The 26667-nt window shown below is 41.1% G+C and overlaps 2 protein-coding genes across 6 annotated transcripts; one reads left to right on the top strand and one right to left on the bottom strand.

The window, feature by feature from the left end:
* Positions 1-62: 62 nt before the first annotated feature.
* Positions 63-16574, bottom strand: LOC128455715 (amyloid-beta A4 protein). Of its 4 annotated transcripts, none has more exons than XM_053439507.1 (18): positions 16465-16574; positions 10175-10342; positions 9920-10049; positions 9692-9804; positions 9089-9279; positions 8777-9003; positions 8429-8596; positions 6775-6908; positions 6592-6666; positions 5993-6151; positions 5725-5853; positions 5428-5527; positions 4343-4410; positions 3754-3892; positions 3430-3483; positions 2583-2674; positions 2326-2472; positions 63-2226 (listed from the first exon to the last, which is right to left on the bottom strand). In XM_053439507.1, exons 1-18 carry the CDS (start codon positions 16549-16551, stop codon positions 2125-2127), a joined length of 2283 nt encoding a protein of 760 aa, XP_053295482.1. In that variant the 5' UTR covers positions 16552-16574; the 3' UTR covers positions 63-2124. The 4 variants fall into 4 exon arrangements, with proteins under 4 accessions (XP_053295482.1, XP_053295483.1, XP_053295484.1 ...); XM_053439508.1 differs by lacking the exon at positions 16465-16574 and adding an exon at positions 12846-13103; XM_053439509.1 differs by lacking the exon at positions 8429-8596 and having other exon boundaries at positions 16465-16566.
* piga (phosphatidylinositol glycan anchor biosynthesis, class A) lies at positions 14656-26664 on the top strand. Of its 2 annotated transcripts, XM_053439512.1 has the most exons (10): positions 14656-14906; positions 17356-17661; positions 18420-21724; positions 22797-23030; positions 23118-23279; positions 23379-23649; positions 23941-24073; positions 24265-24397; positions 25460-25666; positions 25914-26664. In XM_053439512.1, exons 4-10 carry the CDS (start codon positions 22833-22835, stop codon positions 26211-26213), a joined length of 1404 nt encoding a protein of 467 aa, XP_053295487.1. In that variant the 5' UTR covers positions 14656-14906; positions 17356-17661; positions 18420-21724; positions 22797-22832; the 3' UTR covers positions 26214-26664. The 2 variants fall into 2 exon arrangements, with proteins under 2 accessions (XP_053295487.1, XP_053295486.1); XM_053439511.1 differs by having other exon boundaries at positions 22797-23279.
* The last annotated feature ends 3 nt before the right edge of the window (positions 26665-26667 follow it).

Raw genomic sequence — 26667 nt, 5'->3', positions numbered from 1 at the left:
ATCAATCATTTCAGCATTATCAACTTCATTACTTCAAAATTGAGTCAGTACAGTGCAACAGGTAGTTTTACGTACATTCAAAACTTTATTCATGGTATAGTGAGTGTAGAAAGCCTCCTCTTACTCTAAGCAAACGGTTCATTTAACTACACACACAGAAAGGTCACCGAATCAATTAGAAACAAAAGCATCTTATTTTTCATCACAATCCTTCAAAGACACCCAGACTGAGCCTCAATACAAATTTCAAACATTCACCTGATTAAGACCATCAGTTAGTGTTTCTGTACATATGTGGAAATAGTGTGCAGAGGTGATATGTGTTGTATTTCTGTGGATTAAATGCACAATATGCAGGTCACATTCATGTTTACCGCAGGTGGAGGCGTAAATAACTTAATTTAGGGGAGAGGGAAAGGTGCTGATGTGAGATGTGGTCATCATCCCGTTGTCAATGGTAATGGTGTGTCTTCCACTCTGTGACGATTATTAAGAGACTTTACAACAGATGTGCAGATGACACTGTACATGTATACACAGGAAATGTAGAAAAATAGAATGTGCACGTGTGATTTGGTGAGGAACTGGAGAGGAGATTGGACCATCGAGAAACTTGCTCTGATCTTTGTAGAACTATCGTGTCCCATCCGTTCCCATCATCAGATACTTGCGCAGACTCCAAAATGCTGCACTGTACAATATTGCTGACACAGCCATAAAGACAGGCTAAATATGAGAAATGTGTGAATAAGGGGAAAAGACCACGCTTGATATTGAAACTGCATTAATGCGAACTGGATCTCCATCTTCCAAATACTTACAATCAAGAGAGAAATTGGAATGAAAAAAAATATCTGGAATGACACACTATCAGAGAAACCTTCCTTCTGGAGTTTAAACCAGGATCCTCATTCTAATAACAACCCAATGTGCAGCAACAGTGTGAACTGGCATCAGGGACTTAACAGCAATAATATTTGGTAATAATAATAATCAGACTTCCAAAATGACAGAGTGCATAGAACGCAAACAGTAACACGATCGTCTTCCTTTCGGATACTATTACACTTCATAGATTACATACAGTATAGAGCATTTTGCCCATGCAGCTAACACAACAGTGAAGCATGGAGATGAGCATAAAGAGAAACGATTGAGTTAAAGCAAGTCTCTGTGAGCACGAAGCAGACCAGATTCTGAATACTCTTTCTTCTCCATATCACAAGATCACAAACAAGACACTACAAATGTACATCCTGCTGAAATATCTAGGAAGAGGACCTCAACATACAGTTAACTGTATCTGTCATCAATATTGCCATGCACTACATATACTTACAGCTAATCTCTGTCTTAATATAATACACATTAAAAAAAAAATTGAAAACAAACATTCAATGGTTTTTTTAGGTTTTACACATTTTGATAATGTATATTTTTTCAGACATTTTTTTGTTATGGTTTTTTGAAAAAGAAACCTGACACACTTGGGCTTTAATCGTGCGGAGAGGAGCTTTGAGAGCCTCTCCTCCCGGTGCCAGCTCTAAGAGCTGTTATGTCATCAAACAGCACAGCTGTCATCTGAGAGCAGGGGAACAGGGTCGTGTGGGACAGTTTGAGGAAACAAGGAAAAACGAATTACCAGCTGGACTGACGAAGGAGAGACATGGAATTAATCGGGGTTAACATATTTCTGCTCTCTGGTACTGCCCTGACTATGTAAATAGTCAACAGGGTGGTGGCTGTTCAATACAAACACGTTTTTGTTCTCATTGGCTGAATCGGGTAGTTGAGACAGGGTACCCTTGTCTGAACAAATGCAGGTAAATGTATGCTGTGTGTTCCTCTGTACAACCAAGGGATCTGGAATTTAGAAGATTTGTTCCATGTCAGTTTCCTTTAGCCCAAACCCCCCACTGAGATATAAACTGTATCCTTCACTAACTTTAAAACAAGATAAAAACCAGCCTGTGTCTCGTCTTCACGCCTTCCCTCCCCCCCCCTCATCAAGGTGAGAAATGGAAGTTTGTCGGAGCTGAGGGCAAAGGACCTGAGTGGAACAGACCCTTCGAGTGGTGAGAGTGTGTGGTAGGGATATGCCTGAAGAAAATGTTGAGCAGTTCTTTAATTCTGAATCTGCTCGAAGAACTTGTAGGTGGGGTTTTCGTAGCCGTTCTGCTGCATCTTAGCCAGATGACGCTCCTCTGGTGTCACTGCTGCATCCACCTGCAAACACAGGGAAAACAAAAAGGCCAGTGAAACAAAAGGAGAGACGGTGAAATAGGGATTTCTGTGCTGCATGTTCATCCAGCTCTTTATTCTTACCTCGATTACGCCGTGGTGAATAGACGTGTACTGTTTCTTCCTCAGCATCACCAAGGTAATGACAATGACAGTTGCTATGACAACCCCTCCAACCATAAGTCCAATAATGGCACCTTTATTGGACCCCACATCTTCAGCGAAAAACACCTACATTAGAAGATAAAAAGAAAGAAAAAGAGTTATTGTGCACAAAGCACAGGCCACTGCAGGACCAGAACAATGAGTCTGTTATGTCGAAATCAAATGGTTTTCATCACCAGTTTCTGATGGTACACTTCATAACCAGCATTTTGCCTCTCCTCAGTCTCCATCCGCACTTTTGGCATCTCCTCTGGTTTCAGGGCAGACACTGATAGGACCAGAGCAAGCACAGACAAAGTGGGTTAAAGGAACAAACATGCACAAAGTTAAGTAGGTGTGCATTAGCATTTCTTTGTCCTAAATACAAGATTATATTAGTTGTTGTCTTGTGTCCAATAAAATAACGTGAACACACAGAAGGGCAAATAAGAAATTAAGATAAGGGCAAACTCAAGAATGCAATAATTATTACAGACATATCTTGATATTAAAGTGACCTATTAATAAACTGATGTTATTTTGAATCGGTCAATATGGGTTTTAGTTGTTCACATTTTACATGGATGTACATCATATTCACATGTGGAATAAAGTGCTATGTACGTTTACATTTTTTTAGCTGGATGAGGTTTTGGGTAAAATATTAGTTTCTTGCCCTACAAAGTCCTTCTCCTCCCTACAGAACAGCTTTGGCCTCCATTTAAAGAAGTCAGGTCCTTCCTCTCTTGCAAAAACTACAAGGCCATACATGCATTTATACCATCATGTCTTAAGTACTGTAAATCACTGTATTCAAGGTCAAGTCAGAGAACAACCCGACGCCTTCAGCTGGCAACCTTTACTGGGCACCAGTCAGTTTTAAAATAGATTTTAAGATTTATATCCCTTCATAGGTTAGGTCCCAGTTCTATTTCTGAATTACTGAATCTTTTCAAATCTTCAGATTCCATATGTCCGTGGCTGTAACATGCAAAGACGTGAAGCTATGTACCAAGAGAGGTGGTGACGAAGGGTATGACTCACCAGGTCGTGTGGGTAGTCCTCTGTCTGGAATTGGACGAGCATCAACAGGCTCAACTGAATAAAAAGTGAAAATAAAGAGATGATAAAATGTGAAATCATCTCATCAATGACTCACTACACCTTTCCAAAACAATTTTTTTGTTGACTTTAAACTTTATATGGAGAATATCTCATTTTGGAACTCATCAATGAGTCTCAGTGTATTTCCATTTCAATGGTGTGTGTGTGTGTGTGTGTGTGTGTGTGTGTGTGTATGTGTGTATGTGTGTATGTGTGTATGTGTGTTGGTGTGGGTGTGGGTGTGGGTGTGGGTGTGGGTGTTACCGTGGTTCTCTGTGTTGGGCTGATTGAAGCTCTCAGGGTGGATGAAGCCGAGTCCGTCCAGGCCAGGGTCCATGGGAGCAGAGCTGTAGGCCTGATCAGGCATCAGAGCGTCGTTGCCGTAGCTCACCCTGCCGTCCACCTGCAAACACAACAGAACATTGATATCAGGTAGGGTTTCTTTGAAAATGTAATCCAATCCTGATGATTATCTGCTCAAAACGGATATCTCTCGTGCTTGCTGATGTATTATGGCTAAAACCCTTGCAGCTTTAATCTGGTTTGCCCTTTAGAAACAGTATCCTGTCAAATTAATCGGTTATGTTTCTACTTCTATTATATATCGCTTTGCCATATAACACTCACAGCTATATGTGATCAGCTGAAACAAACTCTGGGCAAACACCCTTTGTCTCTGCCCCCTTGGTGTTTCATTGCTTTCTGCAGCTAGCTTCTCTGAGTATGACTGTGTTGACTTTGTCTTTTATCATTCGTAGAGGGTAGAGGTGATTCTATTTATATATATACATGAGATGGAGGGTTCATAGAGAACAGGCTCCATGCATATGAGAGTGGCTGCAGCTCGACTCACCCGCCCGTCGCTCTGCAGAGAAGAGACTTGCTGAGACAGCTCCGACTGAACTCTTTGCATTATCACCGCTAAGAAGGAAAAACAGAAAGTGAGTGAGGGAGAGCCACTGTGATGATAGCTGGGGGAGAGAAGGGGGAAAAAGTGGGAGTGAGAGAGATGTAAAAAATGCATTCCAAGTGAAGTCCATACAGCATCCTGATTATTAAAGACAGCCTGTAAAGATGCTGCGCTATCAGCACGCCATTCATCACTGGACCCAGGGCACGCTGTAAAACTTGTTTTCATCCTCTCTCAGCACTACAGGAGGTTGCAGGATTACTTCATTAGTGCAGTATCGATTCTCCCAAAGCACATTTAAGGTGGTTTAATTGGACCTCGTCCTTGGTAATGAGCAGATTGAGATTGATTTATAACATCTGCATTAGATTACAACAGGTTAATGAAAGGTCTCTGAAAGCACATTTTCAAAGCCGGTAGAAGTTAACTTAAACGAATAGATTGATACTTTGGAAAAAATGCTGATCTGCTGTCTTGCCCAGTGTTGAATACTTTACATCCTGTTTGTGTTATCTGGTCAAAAACCACTAATGTTGTTCTACGAAGGGGTCAATGGGAACTTGTGCACACTTTCCATGGACCCCTTCGTAGAACAACATTTGTGGTTTTTGACCAGATTTCACAAACAAGATGTAAAGTACTGATTGGTGAGATTTTAAGGTGCTGGAAGGTGAATTTTTAGATTGACTGCTTCTAGCCTTTATGATAAGCTAAGCTAACAACCTGCTGGATGTTAAAAGAATGGCATTGATCTTCATGGCTGAGAAGATGAAATATCAAAATGTCACCGTCTTCGGTAAGTTTTTTAAAGAATCCGAAAAACAAATCTGTCTGTCGTCTTATTGTGCATAAAATATATGATATCATCCCATGAATCACTAAATGAAAGGATGAAGAACAAAAATATAACCTTTACTTTATTTTCTTGATAGAGCACTCCTCCCATAAATGTAGATATGTTGACACAATTTAGAAGAAGTGAATCCTGCACGAGTCCATTAAGAATAAAGAATGAAGATGACACTTACCAACTTGGTTCTGGATCTCATTAGCCACAGTGGGCACTTTGTAGAGGAGACCCAATGACTGATTCATCCTCTCATCTATCACACGGAGATGAGTCAAAACCTGAAGGTCGAAGGAAACTGAATAAGTTCCAGTACAAACACTAAAAATGGTTAAAAAAATTGTTGATCTTCAAATTCATTAGACATAACCCTGTATGTGAAAATGTACTTAAATGTACATCACTTAATTGTAGCTCTCTTTTCAAACATTTTAAATCTTTCTGTCCTGTTTAAGTTTTACCGCAGTGATGCAAGTACCTGAGGTCGGATCTGTGCAGCCCTCTTGGGATCGACTGTACGGACATGCTCGTAGTGTTTGAGCGTGTGCTGCCGGTCCTTCTGTTCAGCACGGACGTACTTCTTCAGCAGACTCAACACCTGACGAGCCTGGTGGTGGAAGGGGTTTATGGTGTTAGTGTATAAATGAATTCCTATGAACACACCCGTGGCCGCAAGTCATAAATATTGTCTTGATTGAGAAAGTGCAAAGGTGTGTTTGTGGCTGTGTGTTAACATGCACGTTTACCCGTGGAGGGCTGGCCTGCAGGGCACTCAGGTAGTTTTCCACAGCCTGGCGTCGGCGGCTGTTGAGCAGAGCTTCCACTCGGGCCATGTGGGTCTCAACCAGCTGCTGCCTCTCTCCTGCTGCCTCCTGCTCCAAAGCCTCCACCTTCTCCTGGAAGTGCTGCGGAGCAAAGATGGGGTTGAAAATGTATTTTTTTTTCCTTTTCAAATTTCAATCTGGTTTCTCTGCTTATCTCGATAAATAATAACCGTGCACTGAAAATGATACATATTGCAAGTTCTAAGCTTGTGGCCATGTGTCCAATACATGTCGAAACATGAAATATTAAAACATTTCAATGACTCATATTAGAACCTCAAGGCTTAATATATCTTAATGTGCTGAATACGATCATTATGTTGTCATCAGTAGTAATTTATAAAGGAATAAATTGAATGATTTGAAGCTTGGGGTCATGTTTCACATTGACTTTCATTTAACGCCAAGATGATGCAGCTCAAATGTTTTCATTCAAAATAGTATTGACATTCACAAATGATGTTATAAAACAAACACAATAACAGTAGAGGTTGTGGTGTGTGTTTGTGTGTGTTTGCTACCTGGATAACAGCTTTCTTGTCGGCACGCGGAAGGTTCTTCGCCTGTCTCTCTGCCTCCTCCCACTCCCTCATCACCTGGACAATGAGAGTCCCGTCAGGCACAAAAACAACCTTTTCATGGCCTTGTCACATGACAGTGGAAAAAAAGTCATGTTAGGGATGTAAATGTAGACACACACACACCTGGGACATCTTTTCACGGTGTTTGGCCTCCAGGCTTTCCTTGGCTTTCTGGAAGTCAGAGTGTTCACTGTCGTCGTCAGGGGTTTCAAGGTACTGGTCCACAGCGTCTGGAGGACTGGGGGCCATGGTGGGCACTGAGGGAGAACCAGCAAGGAAGTGTCAAGTGCAGGGCAGTGGAGAAAAGAGTCTGATGTAAGGCAGAGCGACTGGAACAGTGAGTCTAAAACACAGCATTCTATAAAGGGCAACATTAGTTTCAGTTCAAGACACATATACAAGACTTATGACAGAATTTAAAAGACAGTGAAATCTGCAATAAGTTTAAATGCTGGTTAATAACATATACTATGTTAGATACACACAGAAAAATGCTAGTTTAAGAGAGATGCAGATTGTAAGGGGAGTGAAGGTGATAGGTTTTCCAGTGTAAGTGTGTTTATATGTCCGCCTGTGCCTTTGTTTGACGTGGGAGCCTGGAGATAAGATGAAAAGTGTTGAGTCAGGATCAGGGCAGTCGCTGCACCATTGAGGAGTGTGGTGCTTCTCTGGGTGGAAACAGCAAATCTGCCCATTAATCTTTAACAACACTCTGTCCTATTCACAAGCACAGAGACACTTAGCTAGTTAACACGTGTTGAGGACACTGTTACAGGCCAAAAACTCCCAGGTTAGACTCCTGTACAACAGCGGCAGCAAACAAAAGACCTTGCAGCTGGAATGCATGCAAGCATACGTGTACATAGATGCATGTACACACGTAATGACATATAAGGTTGAGTATTTATGCACCATGTCCACATGCTGTAAGAAGTATCCGTTAGTGTGACTGGTTAGAAAATGATGAAAAGAATCATTAAATGATATGGAAGAGGATGACCGGCTTCATGTGTGAGTCACAGGCTGAGCATCTTGGCTGCTTTCCAACATGAACACTCACTCGTTCCAATTGCCTTTTTTACTCCTTTCATTTCACTGCAGAGTTCAAACAAACGTAATACCCTAGTATTGTCTGATTAAGTATTCATATTAGTCAACTGAACTGTTTCTACATTATGATCCACAAGGGCACTGTAGTTTATGTAAGTCAATCCCACATACACCAATCTGCCACAAATACTAGAGAACCAAACTGTGTATTAATCAACAGCTGAAAGTAGTCCACAACAGACTCTCTATTTACTCTTTTTTGCTCTATAAACTCTTTTGGCAATGTTTGCTAAAACCTTCAGATTTCCAGCTGCTTTGATAAGATAATAATATAGCCCCTTTAAAAAAAATAAAGACTGGCTCAACATTGTGGGATTTTATTGATTCATAATCTTGTCTAAAGCTGTAGGAGAAAATCAATCCCCTTTTCAGCTAAATATGAAGCTACCGCTAGCAGGCAGTTAGCTTAACTTAGAACAAAAAAATATTTCTTGATATTTGTTGAAAATAGGAAATGATCCTGCAATGCTCAACACAGTACTAGAGGATGAGCAGCCGGATCCACTGGTTAGTGCTCTGTGTGGTTAAGAGCCATCAGTCACTCGTGATAGAGAGAAACAGAGACAGCGAATGAGACACAGAGACGATCTGGAGAAGCCTGAGGACAGGAATCAGGCTTGTGGTGCAGACACTTCAGGGTTTAGATGACTCCGGTCCTTGGACTTACACGAGCTGCTGCAGACAGCAAGGCAGTACTCCTCCGACTCAAAGTTATTCCTGTTGCCCCCACAGCCCCCAAACAAGAAGGGGGCACAGCGGCCCTTCGCAGGCACGAAGCACCAGCGCTCCAGCATGGCATGACAAGGGCCTGACTCAGCACGAGCCCAACAGACAGCTGAGGTGTGTGCACACAGGCAAACGCATATTAATAATTAATGAAAAATTGTGGGCTTATGAATTTCATGGAAAACATAAAAATGTGGCATGTCACGTGCCCAACAAACATTTTCCATAAAAAAATATCCACAGACTGAACTCATGTAAACAACGGGTGTGTGATCGCTTGAGTTTTTACCTCGAACAACTTCTTCAACTGATTCAGTGGTTGTCGTGGTAGTGGTGGTCATGTCAATGTTAGCATTGCGCTCATCGCTATCCCGTTCATCGGTCACATCGTCTTCCTCATCCTCGTCCTCCTCATCATCATCTTCGTCATCGTCCCTTTCATAGGTTTCCGCCTGTTCATCCTCGTCTTCGTCATCTTCTGTAGCGGCGGTCTCTGTGTCTGCTGGACGTGACATGCTGGGAAGAGGGTGGCTGGTTCAGCATTTGTATCAACGAGTGTGTGTATATGTGTGTGCACATGTGTTTCTGGTGATGATGATACCTGTTATCAGAGTACTCGGCCTCTGCTCCACCCCACCAGACGTCAGACATCTCCCCGTCCACCTCAGTGCTTTCCGTCTCTCGCTCTGCCTCCGCCGGACAGCAGACAAACTCCACCCCTCGGAAGCGGTCAATGCCACATGGCAACAGCATCCCGTAGTCGTGGAGATTCATTGTGCGGTCTCCACAGGACTAAATTTAATAACAGACATTAATCAGGTTTTCTTAGCCTCAATTTCTCACATATGAACAACATCCAAAGAGAAACGGTGAAAACATGCCGTTACTTCAGTCCTCATACTGTAATTGGTTTTCGGGGGTGACTGCACATTGAGGTACCATCAGAAATAATAATAAAGGATAATAAATAAAGAATGAAAGAAACACAATCAGAACAAAGTGTCAATGGGGTTTTACAGCAGACACGAGTGGTGGGAAGATAAAATGAAGGAGTGCTGAGTCACAGTGTGAGCCTACAGAGGACTAGAAGAAAAAGGGACCAGTGGAATGAAAAAGCCACCGGTTCATATAATGATACTGGGAGCATAAAAAAACGACACGAAGTTCATGTGTTATGATGAAATGCTATCTTGTTTCTTCTCACCTCTTTGGCCACTGTGTGCCAGTGCAGGTGGCTCTCGCACTGGTCCATTCGCTCCTGGTGCAGGAACTTACACTTGTCCGGGACGAGCAGGGCATCGCTCACAAACTCCCCAACTGCAACGTGAACATGGATTTGTCCGTCACACGTAGTTAGTGCCCTCATTCACACATGCAATCCTGCACACAAACACGCCAAGTAGAAGACACCTTTATAAGTAAAGCTGCTTACCCAGGCAGCGGTACGGCACCGCAATGTGCGTGTGACTGCGGTACTGCTTGCGGCCTTTCTTGTTCCAGTTCTGGATGCTGACGGGCTGATTGGCCTCCACAACATTAGTGATCTGCAACTCTGGGTACACCTGGGGTCCAGTGAGAGATAGTTATGTTCTTTGTCATTACATTACCTGCCTTTCTCTTTTGTCTGCTTGCTAGGTTACTGATTCTGTGCGTGTGTCCCTATCTCTAACCGTCTCTGCTTAAATACCTCTTGGCAGTACTGAAGGATTCCCTCCTTGGTGCCAATGCAGCTCTTGGTGCCGGAAGGGTCAGACTCCCATTTGCCCGTCTGTACATTGATGTGCATGTTGAGCTTTCCACAGAACATGGCCACCTGGGGCTCAGTTAGCAAACCCAGGGAGTCATCCGTGGGCACCTGGTCATACAAAGGGAAAGAAAAGACAACAATCAAGACCATTTGCACCAAACTGGCTTAAGTATCACTTCACCACAAAAATCTCCTGAAGCAGCTTATTTATATTTAGATCCCCTCAGTTTATTCAACGTCCTTTCTCATACAATCCTGGACATACATCTGTCTGTCTACATAGAACAAGAACAATCCTTATCAGAAGGATATAGGCCTCTTTGAATCATTTCAAAATACCACTGTACTTATAAGTTATTATATGAATAAACAAATAAAATCATTACTGGTTCAAGCCTAAGCAAGGCTAGGTACTAAGTTTTATCCCATTGAGCCTATAAGCCAGAGAGCTAAGTATTAAAGCTGCTATGCAGCACATGTCCCCTTTGTTAGCTTGTCTTAAGAGGCTTTATCCATTCCCTATATGAAAGTGCAATGAGAGTGTAGATAAGACAATACAGCAGAGGGTGGAAAACGTATTCAACCACAACTATAAAACCAAGCTGTTTGCCCCTGCTTTCATCTGTTCCACCTGCTTTCATCTGTTCCACCTGTTCAATAGGACATCTCTCTCTGCACTCAATCTTCACCTTCATTCGGGTTTGAGGAGAAATTGAAGTTACACTGTGTTTAACTTTCTAATCCGTTTTTTTCAAGCTAACAAAAGCCACCAAGCCATCTTCTGTCAGTCTTTAAATTACTAATTCCAATTTGAGGCAATGTCTGCCAGTGAAGCTCTGCATAATATTAGCTTCCTGTGAGTGTAATAGATTATAATTATTCATCTCCACTAAACCAGTTTTCTGACCTTTATTGCATAATATATTCAATTTATTTCTATAAATGTACGATTCCATTTTCTATATGACCATCTTGGCATGTCCACTTCGCTTGTGCTGTTTAAATAAAAATTGAAAAACTGCAGCTGTAAGCAGTGAGAGCACGAACCAATGCTTGGTTGAGCACAAGGAGTGTTATGTCAACATGTTACAGGCTACAGGAAATAAAACAAAATGAGGTTTAAAGACTCTGTGGTCACAACTCAGAATGCTAGGGTAACCTCCCAAAACCCAATCTTTTGTTCGGAATGCGTTTTCTCAGAGCTATATTTTTATAAAAAAATAGTTTTGTCTAGTAATTGAACTCCAAGTAAGTAAGTCACCAGTGTGTTACAAAACAACCTGGTATTTCTAATGCCTGGTGTACAAAAACAAAATGGCAAAATGTCAAAATAACACCACATTTGTGCAACACCTATATACATTTTCCATTAGCTTTAAACCCCAGACATCTACATTTAAGTCCAGTAGAGGATATTGAGCTAAACAGCTTTTACAGTTTTTAAGAAAAGTCTGATGTTGTCCTGCATAATTGGTTCTGGGAACATTTTCCACTGCAGCACACAGGGGTTTGGCTGAGGACTCTGCAGCTGCTGTGTCTGCTCTTCAGAGAGACTCTCCCTCAATAACGTGCATCCACGAACGCAGCATGCATGTGGAAATAAAACACAAGGTGGGTCTTATAATTCGCAATGTCTGCCTCGGTCATCCCTTTTTCCAGCTGATCCTTGGCTGCATGTTTGTCCACGGTCCAGCAGCAGTAAGCTGCAGGCGCCATCTTGCTTGTGTCAAACCAAAAAAAAGGGCTGCATCCTTTATTTTTCCATTTTCCTCAGACGTCTCACCACAGCTGCTCGACCCGCAGCAGAACCCACAACCCGCTCCGCATCAGCACAACTGAAAAACAACGTCGCTGTTGGAGGGTGTTGGTCATGAATATGATAGCTGAGGTTCTAAAGATGTATTCGACGTGGTTGTAGCTGCTGTATGTTTCTAGTTTGTCTAAACCCGACTACATCTTTTTACATGACTGACATGTTGGCAGAGAGCGGTTGCCATGCCAATCCGAGCCATTTTCTAGACAAAGCTAGCCGATGTTAGCTTCCCAGATCCTATCCCCAGCACTGGCTGTGGGATGGAACCCAGCTCGCTGACCAGCTGTAGAAGATAACAGTGGCTTGGTACCATAACAAAGGTGAGATTTCAAAACAAATATCATCCTGAGATAAACAAAAAACACGTCTGACAGGAGCCAGGCTGTCACCCACTGACATCTCAACGACAGGGCCTGGTAGCATCGCTTTGCTAATTCTGCGCAGTAAATACCTGAACCCGGTGAAACCCGGTGAATCAAGGCGTTAAAACCCGTCAGCGGACAACCATCTACAGGGTCGAGCTCCGTGAGGGGGTCGGGGGTGCCTGGGGGTCATGTCAGCGGGGCTGACGTGTTACACAACATTCCTGACGTGTTAGCGAATTGCACTTTAGAACAATAACTTCATTCACGTTCATGTTTTAACCGTTATTTTGAGTACGCCCTCGCCCGCCCGGCCGTCCGTCCACCTGGAGGCCGCTGCGGCTTCACGAAGGCCCCGGCCTCCGATGAGCGGAGCTGGTGCGGGGACAGCTCAGCTACTCTTCCTCCCCCCTCACGGTCCTCCGTCTGTACTCACCTCGGCTGAAAGCGTCAAGGTCGCCACCAGTAACAGCAAGAACGCCGTGTGCTCTCCCATGGCTTCCTCCGGCTGACCCCCGCTGTGTTCACGATGTCTGCGCTAGTGGACAGGTGTGGATCAATGCACATACACGTAGAAGCGGACGGTCGCGTGTGTGTGTGTGTGTGTTTGTCGACGCGGCGGAAGCCCGAGTGTTCCGATCCCGATCCCGATGCTTCCTCCCGGTTGAGCTCCTGAGCTCCTGACGGTGGCGTGACGCTGCGTCCAGGGGGCGTGGGCGAGGGCGCGTGTTAGTTCGAAGGACATACATATCTGACGATGAGGTAGATCAGTATGGAAGAACATAACTGCCTAAAAGCTAACACAAAATTATGAAATGGTAAAAAAAACGAAATTATTAGATTAAAAACATACAAATTATGAAATAGTGCGTCGCAGAATGATACAATAGTAAGAGGATATCATGAATCAGTCATATTTATGAGATATCAGTCGCATTATTGTAAGATAGTAGGTAAGTAAAGTAAGTAAATCCTGATTATGATATCCAATCATTATAAAATAGCCAATTTTAATTATTAGTTAGTTATTATTGTTTTGAGTTAATAAGTCTTTAATTTGAGTTGTTAAGTCGTTATTTTGGGTTTAACAAGTCATTATTGACTTAGTAGGACAAGAACGATGGTAATATTTTGAGTTAGTGAAACATTATTTTGGGATATTGTTATTTTGACTTAGTGGAATATTGTTTTGAAATACCAAGTTATTATGAGTTAGTCATTTTTTTTAGACACCTTGTCATTATTCTGCGACCATAATTTATTAATTTGAGTTACTTATTCATCATCATTAGGTTGAGAGTCATTACTTTTGTGATAGTGAGTAACTATTTGGAGTTAGAAAGTCATAATTTCTTTAACAAATTGGCAGAAATGATCCTGTTATAATCTACCTGTGTTGCATGATTGTGGTTCCTGCAATGCTCAATTTAACTTTAGAATATTTGTAAATCCGAAGAAGGCATTTAATTTAATCTCTCAGCAGTTTGCCCCCTCACCAAACTTGAACTGCCTAAAAGCTAACACAAAATTATGAAATGGTAAAAAAAACGAAATTATTAGATTAAAAACATACAAATTATGAAATAGTGCATCACGGAATGATACAATAGTAAGAGGAAATCATGAATCAGTCATATTTATGAGATGTCAGTCGCCTTATTGTAAGATAGTAGGTAAGTAAAGTAAGTAAATCTTGATTATGAGATCCAATTAATTATAAAATAGCATATTTTAATTATTAGTTAGTTATTATTGTTTGAGTTAATACGTCGTTATTTTGAGTTGTTAAGTCGTTATTTTGAGATAGCAAGTCATTATTGACTTACTAGGATAAGAACGATGGTAATATTTTGAGTTAGTGAAACATTATTTTGGGATATTGTTATTTTGACTTAGTGGAATATTGTTTTGAAATACCAAGTTATTATGAGTTAGTCATTTTTTTTTGACACCTTGTCATTATTCTGCGACCATAATTTATTATTTTGAGTTACTTATTCATCATCATTAAGTTGAGAGTCATTACTTTTGTGATATTGAGTAATTATTTGGAGTTAGAAAGTCATAATTTCTTTAACAAAGTGGCAGAAATGATCCTGTTATAATCTACCTGTGTTGCATGATTGTGGTTCCTGCAATGTTCAATTTAACTTTAGAATATTTGTAAATCCGAAGAAGGCATTTAATCTAATCTCTCAGCAGTTTGCCCTCACCAAACTGTATGGGTTCTCCTACGGAAACTCATGACTCTATTCTGTCGCAACAAAGACCATCAATGGTTTCACTTTCTCCCACACCGCTCACAGAAGACGTGTGTGGACGGCTCGCTTCTGTTCCCTGAAGACTGGGATTTTCCAACACTTACACAACTTTTTGACGGATCTTAACTTTTAATCAAAGGAATCAAACAACACAGCACAGATTGGAGTCATGTTTACAGCTTCATCGGTTAACATGAGATGCTTACTGGGAGTGTTTATGGTGTTAGCTGTCTCAGGTAAGTGTTCCTGGTTCAAACTGCTCAGTAGAGTTTGACACTATCTTCCGCTGTGGAAGGATTGTAGGCCTGGCTTGTAAATTATTACTAGGGCTGTGAAATGATTAAAATTTTTAATCAAATTAATCACAGGTTTCTATGGATTAATCATGATTAATCACATTACCGATTTTTTCGGAATATTTTTGTGAAAACAAGATTTATGACATTTAACTTTTCTTTTGTGCTGCAACTCAGCAGTTCTTCAGCAGTTATCATTGCTTTTCCATATGGAACATTAATATAATCTTCATCCTAAACAGAATTCGGGTTCCTTAGCCATTGTGTGGTTGAATAAAACTTTTTTTTTTTAATTAAACAGAAATTATTTGAGCTTCTTAGCCATAGGATGGTTGACATTTTTTATATTTTTTGTCACACAACCATTAACCACACCATGATACAATCTAATGCCTCTAAAGGCCCTCTTAGCTACTCGGTCTTTAGCCAGTTGGTGAGGCAAACTAACTTGTTCAAATTCTCTGACAGTAAAGCTGACCGCTTCTTTTGCACAATGTGTCCGGCGAGTGAGTCTGGTTTGGCGCATTCCACTTGAACGCCCCTCGCCGACCAACACATGCTTCGCGTTGCGGTGGTTACGCCGGGTTCACACCGGACGCGGAAGCGACGCCGAAGCGTGGCGTAAACGCTAATCCCTGGCGCGCCGGCGCTTGGCTGGTCACACCGGACGCGGTAGCGACGCCAAAGCGCCGCGCATTACTAATAATATCACATACTTCTGCTGTTATCAGCCTGCAGTAAAAACGGCATTTAATAATTTTTTTCAAGCATATACTTACTTGTTGCTCCAACATTAACTGCAACAGCGTCCCAACATGTGTCTTTTGTGGTGTTGTCTTTATACAACATATGCTGAGAATCAACAACTCAAGTTACTTCTCCACTTCAATGATTAATTTAATGTCATCCATGTTGAAGAACTTCTCCGCTGTTAGCTCCGGTAAATGTCGGGTGTTGAGGGTAAAATACGTATTCTCCACTCAAGCCTATGTGGAGAATACGTAGCCCCCCCCCCCCCCCCCCCCTCTTTTTTTTATCTTTATGACTGCTTGTGTGGCTGTAGTGGATGGGCAGAGGGGGACATTAAATAATGTGGTTGGTAAAAGTGGTAAAATTAAAACTCCAAGACAACAAAACGTGAATACAAAGTATGGGATGCATATTTGATCATTTATATCATATAAAATATGTCATCTATATCGTTTAAAATCATTTTTCAGTGTGTTTCCTGTCGCGATACGCTCGCGTCAAGCGGAAAAAATAGACTCGACGCCGAAACGATCGCTTCACGGCGCTGGGCAGCCGCGGCACAACGCTACGCTTCAGCCTCCGGTGTGTTCAGCGCTGCGGTTTAACATGGGAGTGGATGGGAGCCAGAGGATTGGCGCTGCGCTTACGCCTCGCTTCGGCGTCGCTTCCGCGTCCGGTGTGAACCCGGCGTTAGGCGGGTATTGCTACGGTGAAACGATAACGTCTTCTCGCAGAGTGTGCATATCACCTTGGTTTTACTGAATGTTCGATCTTTGTTTTTCTGGAACACGATCTTCCCGTCCAGAAGGTCCTCAGGTTCATCAGAATTATCCATGTTGTTTGTTTGTTTGAATGGCAGCTGCCGTCGACCGAAACCCTAGAGCGGCGACTAGTGCAGAGGCGGCGGAATTGGAAGGTCCTTCTGCGCATGCGTTAAATGCGTTAAAAAAAAACAACGAAATAATCCTGTAATTTAATCATAACGCGTTAACGCGTTATTTTTCACAGCTCTAGTATTTAATGCATGTAATGAAATCAGTCTAAAAATTGAGAGAGAGTTAGGGTTGCGAATGTCTGGTGGGAGGGAGATCCAGAGGTGATGGGCAGAGCGGCTGAAAGCTCTAGTTCCCATGGTGGACAAACTGGCAGGTGGTACAGTGAGGGGAATGGATGAAGAAGATCTGAGGGTGCGGGAGGGTTGTGTCGACGTGCACGAGTTCAGAAAGGGGTAGTGGAGCGATTTTGCAAGCTGTGGAAGTTACTTAGGCATTTGCCACGTGAAACCAGTTTCTGTTCATTTAAGATATCAAGGGGAAAGCACCACAAAGCTATTTAAAATGTTTTAAGTATCAAACGTGTTAACTTGTATGCACAGGTGAATTTTACTGTTGTACAAATATTATGAAATTTATATACCGTGACAAAATAAGCGTAAAATAATAATACATCGACGATGTCATAGTAATATGAGATTGTAAGATGGGATGTGTATAATATATTTATTGTTGTGTAACTATTAACATCAACGCTATAAAGAAGAACATATACAAGTAGTCAATTTTCAAAGCAGCAGGGAAACTTGTGTTTTTAAAGTATTGCAGTGTATGTGTTGATCAGGTCTATCGTCTATGTTCCACAGCGAATAAAGATGAGAACATCGAAGGCGTCGCAGGAAAAGATGTGCTTCTGCCATGCAACTGCCCACGCAGTACCCTGAAAATAGAATTGCACTGGCAAATGGAACCATCCGTACTTGTGATTTACCAAGGCGACTTGGTTGGAACATACAAGGGCAGAGCCATCATATTTCTGAATGATAGAGAGAAGAGCGGCAACTGCTCTCTTCGCCTGGTCAACATCACCACAAATGAAACGGGAAGATACAGATGCAGTTTCTTTCAAGAAGGAGTGTACAAGAAATTTTTCATAAACCTCACAGTGTCTGGTAAGTCATGATGCATACCTGCAGTATCTGTTCACTCATCCATTCACCAATCAATCTACAGCAGAGTTTTTTTCTTCCAGTTTTAAACTACCATTAACATACACTGTTTGTCAGCTCAATGTTAGCAACCTGAATGGGGGTTTAAGCCTTTTCCAGTGTGATGTAGAAGGACGCTACAGAGAACCAGAAATTCAATGGTATTTGGATGGAAAGCTTCTTATAAATTCATCCACCACCAACATAGAGCACACGTTCCCCATGGGTGCTCCTACTGGCCTCTACCGTTTCAAGAGGAAACTCTCCACTCAATTCAAGTGGACCTCAGAGGTTAAATGGGTCGTGAAGGCCAAAGGCATTAACCCCTAACATTCACTATTACTGCATTTCAGGTAACTCTTTGTTTTGGAGAGTATGGGAGTTATCCTGTATCTCGTCCATTGCTATCATCGACAATTGTAATACATGATATTAGTTGCAAAAGCAGCAATAGGTGGGTAGGTATGTGGGTTGGTAGATTGGTCAGTATACAGTATGTGAGTAGGTTAGTAGATTGGTTTGTAGGAAGGCAGGCAGGTGGGTAGGTAAGAAGGAAGAAGGTAGGTTTACATGGTAGATGGATATACTACGGCATGTAATAAAAACATCTTAAAACGCAAAGAATTGGTTAGGATATTTAAAATTAATTATATATGACATCAATTAATTGAGAAAAAATTGATTTGTTGGTTATTAATTGTCATGTTTTTGCACATTTTAAGGTAGTGCAACTCAAACCCGTGTCGAAACAACATCAAACGGCTGCATTCGATTCTTCAAAATCATCCCCACTATGTTGCTGCTCGGATTTTGCCTGGTCTGTGGTGCCATGGTGAGAGAGTAAGTCATTAAATCAACCTGGACTCTTCTGTGTTGATCGGTCAAACTTTTTATTTGATAACAAGGACAAGAGAAGAGGAGGGTCACAACTTCTGTGCTGAATTCTAATGTGGAAACAGTTTCACCTGAACTGTGGTTAGTAATGAATGTGGTTTCAAGCTCATGCGGAGGCTGTTTCCAGACAGGTTTCATCCTGTATCCAGCCACAGATGGATTTTTGTCAACTGTTAAAAGAGAAAGAGGAAGAGAGGGTAATGTGTCTGACCTTGAACTTGTACGTTTAAATGTATTTGGTTACATCTCAGGTATAACCAAAAGCAAAGAATTGTGAAAAATCCTCTTTCAACTAAAAACAACTGCTGTAGTTCCTGTAGCATATGACCAACAGTGAAACTTCATATTAAAAACAAGTACTAACTACAAAGGCAACAGCATACCTCCGACAAGGCCCATAGTCCTCTCAAATTCAATCAAGCTGCACCAAATTTTACACACTCATGGATTATAGCCCCCCAAATACTGCAGAATTTATTCATCAAGATCCATTCAATATTTTCTGGATAAACTTGGAAATTGTTGAAAAACGCTCTCACAATGTTGAAAAAATGTAGTTAAATCGTGGATGTGACCACTGATTCTGATCCACCTTAAATCTCCATGGGTTTTTCACTGAGACATCCTTCCACCGAGTATCTTGGAAGTCTGTCCAGTTGTCTTTTTGTAATTCTCTTAACAAACCAACACAAAATGCCTTGACAGAGGTAAATCACACATTATTTGCGAAACCATATGACGTATGATGTATTCTAAAAGGATTCCGATGGAGTTACATACTTAATAGGTAGTGTGACAATCTTGAGTAAATCACAATTGCTTTCTCTGTGTTTTCAGTCTTTATGTTCTCAATGTTGTTCATCCTTACAGAATAACTGAAATGTGATCCATTTGGTGATTTAATACTTTCTGTCATTAATTACATGTGAAAAAAATATTATTACAGAGATTTACTATATAAGTATATTAATATGGTTTTGTTTGGAACAACTGTATAAAATATTCACTGCATATTATGAACACAATATTTTCGATGTTTTATAATTGTACCATCTACAGCAAATACGGTGTTTTCGATCCATTTATTGGGGGTTTTCTTCATAAGGTCCTATGACAGGCACTTTCTTTGTTTTACACCAATCAACCATGGCATTAAAACCTGTCACTTGAAATTGTGGCTGAGGGGTGCTCAAGGATATGTTCTGCTGAAATCTGTTCTTCTGTAACATGTGACCGGCAGGTTGATTTGAATGTTGTTGCTTTGCTGGATTTGTTACACCTTTGTAAATAAACAGGTTAATGTAATTTTATGTAATATGTAGTAGGTTTTGGACGGAGCCCCAGTGGCATGTTTGATCATATCATTCAACCCTGAGAACTGTAAAATAATCAGGAATCTGAAGCAAGATGGAGGAGAGGGACTTGCAATAATATGTGACTTTTTTTTTCATTTTTAAAAGTCCGGAAGTAAGCCTACTGTTCCTTGGAAATACGTTGGAAGGAAAGCATAATAATCCTTTCACCCATATGACCTCATTTTGAGTCTGTGATGTGTGCCAATCACTTAAAAGTCTTGGCCAAATATTTCATCATATTGGCAATCAGTCACTCTGTTGTTGGAGTTCCAACATGCTTATTGCTGGTTCAGGGAATGTGCACAGACAACAACTACAAACTTAATTTTTTTTAGCTGAAAGAGTGTGAACTTTCAGCAGTTTGTTTTTACAGATTTGTGAGCGAGAGAGAGATAACCGGTACGGCATCAAATAAACATATTCGTGTTGGTTTTCCGCATTATCTACCAGAAATTCGCGCAGACATTCCCCTGTACCACCATGAGGGCCAATATATGCAAGATAAGTTCATTAACTGAAAGTAAATAAACAAAGGCTGGTTCAAAAAATTTAAGTTTAGAACACTGATTTCATTTATTTTCTATTTTTTTCAGCAGCCACATGCATATTATTACATTACCTTACATTTACATATAAAGTAAATCGTTTTGGGAAATACACATTCACAAAACATGAACAGATGATAATGGGGTGATCGAGGACAATGGTCTCTCAACTGTAAAGAATGTCGGTTCCCTGAGAAGCCCCCAATGTCAAATCACATAATGAATAAATGGTTATTGTTGATTGCTGATGATTGAAATTTTATTGGTTTCTTAAAACATGATACACATTTAATATAATGTTTTAAATCAATATTACTGTTTCTTTATTTAAGATAATGTTCTTTATGAAATAAATATGGCTTTACATGTTAATATAAATTATGACATTTTTAGGAATAATATACATTTTCTTGTTCATTTTCTCATTATACTTTTTACAATCGGTTAATATTGCCCCTGGTGTGCTTAAAGCAAGGTGATTTAGGCTTCTTTTTTTTAAGTCTGACACAAGTGTCCCAGATGATCAAATTCAGGCAGAATTTTATTTATGGCATAAAGAACACTAACAGCTATGGCATGTCTCCTTTTATTATGATATCCTGATATCTTCTTCTTGATTGGTTGGAAAACATATTAAGGAATAGAGAAATGAATAATATGTTGATCTAATATGTAAAACAAATATCGGAAGATTAGCCAAATACAAATATAATTTGCATCAGGAAGTCCCTAAATGCATATTTACCCATTAAAGAACTTAAATAATTGTTACCGAAAGCATGCTGTCCCACATGATCAACATGACTGATCATGTGGTCGAGCCGAAAAATGTTTTGGAAAAATAAGTGAAAAACATTTTAAACAACTCCATAGACATACATTATTATTATGTTGTTGTTGTTGTTGTTGTCCTGTTTTACTGCACACCTAATTCCTAACTTCAACACAGATAATTATTTACAGAAGTTGAAATAGTATGCAATATTATTCCTGAATCGAGTTTACGCTTTAAAGGTACTTACTGAGAATAAAATCGGTGCTCATCAACCAAAACGTAAAGGAACGCCCAGTAGACGTGCTACGTCATCACTGCGTCTGACGTTGTGAGATAACAGGAAGTAACACGGGCGGCTACGGAGCTAGCTCGAGGCTAGTGAGCAGAAATGAATCTGAACCTAATACGTAGTTCTGTGTGTTTTCACAGGCCGGAACAAGAGTGACGTTTTATCCACGGTAGGCTACGGTTTGAACGGTGTAAACTATATGTTGATCATATGTCTGTAAAGAGGTTGTATCTGAAGGAAGGGGGTTAGCTTGATGCTAATAGATATTGATTCAGACGATGATACATAGAAGATAATGGCAATCTACTTAGAAATGTATACTCTGTTTGTGTTTTATCCTATGTCATTGTGTAGACCTTTATGTGGACCCTCATTTTGAATAATAACGATCACACAATCATCTTAACACGCTCAGGACAGTCAGCAAATCCCACATAAATACTGAACAGCAGAGAGATGTCACCCGTCAGTGAAGTGTCTTCTATACACACAGCAGCATAAAGGAGGTTCCTGGGTAATGGGGTGGTTTTTTTTTTTTAAATCCAGTTTTAAACCTAAATAACTTATATCACATGTCCTATGACAAGTGTTCATCCTGGACGACTTTAAAGTTGCAGTGTGTAGAATTTAGTGACATAAATTGGAAGTTGCCTGTTGCAGCTAAACACCCCTCACCTCATCCTCCCCAACATGAGCCAGAACCTGTGGTAACCTTCAGTTTTCATTAAAACTCAAAGGGTGTGTAGTGTGTCCAGTCTGGTTTCTATGAGAAACATAGTGGCCTCCATAAGGGCCCATTCTAGGGCAAATGAGATAACAATTTGTATAATTTAGAGGAAACACATTCGTGAAAACATCACTGGGATTATCTTATATAAAATTTCTGTCAATAGATCCTTTTCACTTTAATCTTATACACTGGACCTTCTAAGAGAGAAAGTAAAGTGTTGGTTTATCTGAAGTCTGCAATGATTCAGAGGATAATCAATTAGATGGTTGGCAGTAGAATACTTGTATTTACTACATTGCACAGTATTGTAAACTGAATATTTACGTTTTTTTTACAAATTATTTAATGACAATCTCATGCTGTGAGAACTTGTGATGATCATTAATCCTTCATTCAGTTTTCTAGGGTTGTATATCAATGTTCAACTTATTAACTGATTATTAAAATACTGTTGAGGCTGTTTTAAATAAATTGGTGTTAATGCACTAACAGGTGAATTAATTCATTACAGTACTGGTGCAGTGCACATCCACACAAGGAATCTGCCATGGGCCAACGGAGGAGAGCGGCAGCTTTGAGCAATCCTTCATCTCAGGGAAAATCTGGAGCTCCTGCAGAGTCTGTCAGGGTCCTCAACAGGAAGCACAGCATTTGCATGGTGTCCGACTTCTTCTATCCAAATATGGGAGGAGTAGAAAGTCACATTTACCAGCTTTCCCAATGTCTGGTTGAAAAGGGACACAAGGTGGTAATCGTCACCCATGCCTATGGAAGGAGGAAGGGTCTTAGGTACCTGACCAATGGACTTAAGGTCTACTACCTTCCCCTGCAGGTGATGTACAACCAGTCCACAGCCACTACCTGTTTCCACAGTCTCCCACTGCTGCGCTGTGTGTTCTTCAGAGAACGCATCACTGTGGTGCATGCACACAGTTCGTTTTCTGCTCTGGCCCATGATGCACTGTTCCACGCCAAGACCATGGGCCTGAACACGGTTTGTGACTCATAATGAACCAAATGAAACATTTTAAAATCTTTTCATCTACCCCTGTACCCGTGCTCCACATGATCTAAAGACCATTATCATTCACAGGTATTCACTGACCACTCACTCTTTGGCTTCGCTGACATCAGCTCTGTGCTGACCAACAAGCTCCTGACTGTGACGCTGTGTGATACCAACCACATTGTGTGTGTGTCGTACACCAGTAAAGAGAACACGGTGCTCCGAGCAGCGCTCAACCCAGAGATAGTATCTGTTATTCCCAACGCTGTTGACCCTTTGGATTTTACCCCGGATCCCTCCCAGCGCCCAGACGACAGAATCACCATTGTCGTCATCAGCCGTCTTGTCTACCGCAAGGGTACAGAGAAAAACAATTGTATAAGCTATGTTTTGGTATTTCCAGCTGGCTGTAGTCAAAGCAGTGGAGTGTTTAGGTGAAGGGACAAAACTCTTTAAAACAATTCATCTTCAGGTCTTCTAAGAATAAATGTTCATTTACATACTTTTATTTAAAAGCGAGAACATTGGCTGACATAATAATCATATTTCTTCATCCACATAAATCCAGTATCAGTATATAAAGTGTTGTGGTATATGTGTTGCATAGCTTTCATTGTTAACACCGATTTTCTGCTCTTCGTCTCATAAGGAATCGATCTTCTTGGTGGCATAATCCCAGAGCTCTGCCTCAAACATCCAGATCTGCACTTTCTAGTTGGTGGAGAGGGGCCGAAGAGAATTGTGTTGGAGGAAGTGAGAGAGAAGTACCAGCTGCATGACAGGTCTTGCACATAATTCTTGAGAATATTTGACAGGATGGTATGATTTTAACCTCTTTAAGGATATGGTCCCTGTAAATTATTTCATAGAGTGTCTTTGTGGAAATACAGTGAATTGTTGCATTATCCAAGACAAGAATGTCCACAACCTATTTATTGCATGTGCCTAACTTCTTTCAATTGGAACTTTGCAGGGTGCGTCTTCTTGGCGCGTTGGAGCATAAAGATGTCTGCAGCGTTTTGGTGCAGGGTCACATCTTCCTCAACACATCACTGACCGAAGCGTTCTGCATGGCCATTGTGGAGGGAGCCAGCTGTGGACTTCAGGTCTGGTGCCATTCATGCAACAGTTTAATGAGAGGAAATGATGATGTGTGATGGGGGGCGGACAGTACGAGGCTTTCCAGTCCAAAGATACAGTATCCAGCTGATAATTTACCCATGAATTGAATTATTTATGGTAGTGGATCTACATGGAACAATATTAAACAAAACTTGATTAGATTATGATTGTTTACATTTGTGTTTACATTTGCATTCTAAAACTCATTCCGACCAAAAAGCTGATATTAAGCTTTTTGGTATCAAGATTCTAAGTCAGTTTTAAATTTAAATCAAAAAAAAAACTTTTCCAACCATGGATATAAAAGAGGAACTTAACAAACCAACACAGCGGAAGTCTAAATAGAATTGGGATGATATTGCTGTAGTTGTTGAAATCTTGTCATAGATTTCCTGTGGGTGTGCTCATAGGTGGCTGCTCAATTCCCTTTCATAGCAAATGACGAGAAAAGGGGGGAGAGGCAAAGCGAGATTTTTGGTGGAAAATGGTGATCATTAAAAACAAGCCAATACGTGACAATAACGGTTACAAATGGAGGACAGAAGCTGCGGTGCAGGAGCCAGACAGTCACATGTGAGAGGGGAAGTTTGGTTAGTTGGTGTTTGGCCTCAGAGGAGGAGAAACCCGTACTGTCGGCAATTAATTGAGGAACAGAAATAACAGAATAATGTGACCAGGTTCAGCTAATCTAAGGGACTAGTGCCCTTTCTCTAAAAGGTTTCCTGATGCTGAGATGAGATCAAGATCCGGATGCATATTTGGAGCGTGTCTGTACACGCTCACAGCAGCACTCACACAATGCTTTCATGCTGAGGGAGTTCTGATTTAAAACGGTCAGAAACTTGTACCCAGAAGAGGTCCATGAAATTATTGTTTTCAACCTGATACTAAGACTGTGTTCTGTTTAAATCTTTCAAAGAATGTGTTCAAAACTTTAGATTGATACTAGAACAGGTTATGTTGTACTCTCATATATGGCATCATTCACACCTCTGGTCTATATGTCTTCACTGCTTGTGCTTCAAGTTTTTGTTTTTAATTTGAAGGTGGTCAGCACCCGTGTCGGCGGCATTCCTGAAGTGTTACCTGAAGATCTGATCACCCTGTGTGAGCCCACTGTTGGCTCGCTGTGTGCTGGCCTAGAAACAGTTATCGCCCGGCAGCGGTCCGGCTCTGTCCCCTCCCCCGCATCCATCCATTCACGTGTGCAGACCCTCTACACCTGGAGAAACGTTGCAGAGAGGACTGAAAAAGTAAGTTCACCAAATGGAGGACAGAAGCACCTCAGTCACATCTTATCGCCACTTCAATACATGGATTCACGTTAGAGCTTGTCGATGGGCTTAAGACCTTCTCGCTCTTTGTTACTTTGGAATGATACAGGAATGTATTCTCTCTGTGTTTGGACTTCACTGAGGTGTGTTGTTTACATGATGTGCGTGCGTGCGTGCGTGTGTGTGTCATCGTTTGACTCGTCATCATTGGGTTTCCCCCCCTCAGGTCTACGACAGAGTGGCTGGAGAGGAGGTGCTGCCTTTGGACAGACGGTTACGGAGACTTAGGGCTCACTGCGGCCCCGTAGCCGGCTCCATCTTTGCATTCGTGGCTGTTGTAGACTTCCTCTTCCTGCTTCTCCTGCAGTGGTGGTTGCCAGATCGGTTCATGGACATCGCCGTGGACGCCACCGGCCCTCACGGACTGTGGAGGCATGAAACGAGCAGTAAAAAAGAAACCCATTCTAAAAGATCTGCGGAACCAGAAGCAGAACTCCATCACTCTATACCTCCGTCTCACTCCTAGCTGCAACTACTAAATGCTGAATGTGCTCACGGTAACTCCAAACACTGTTTACATTTACTTATCAAAGGGATCTTGTTTGAAAGCATTCTATTTAAGATTTTATTTTTATATTTACAAATTAAAATGGAAATCTGCAGGAGCCCGAGCGACTGTAATAAGCACTTTTTTGATTTGGTAAACACATTATAAATAGCACTGACCAGGGTGAGTAAAAGGGCTTATAAATTGTACTCTTACCGTTTCATTGTTCTAAACTGCAGTGAATTATTTCCAGTGTACTTTTTATGTTTAGTGCAAATTTGTATTTATTTTATTTTGATACCACTAATTTTACTCCGGTTTATCTTTTCTCTCCTTTGCGATTTACTGAATATTAAACCCGGGAGTTTTCTAAGACGATTGTGTGACTACCAGACGTCCCACTCCAGAAAATAAAGTGTACTTTAATTCATCT

Source organism: Pleuronectes platessa, chromosome 14 (assembly GCF_947347685.1).
Source record: "Pleuronectes platessa chromosome 14, fPlePla1.1, whole genome shotgun sequence".
In the NCBI taxonomy this organism is placed as follows: Eukaryota; Metazoa; Chordata; class Actinopteri; order Pleuronectiformes; family Pleuronectidae; genus Pleuronectes; species Pleuronectes platessa.
This window is presented reverse-complemented; position numbering and strand designations above follow the sequence as displayed.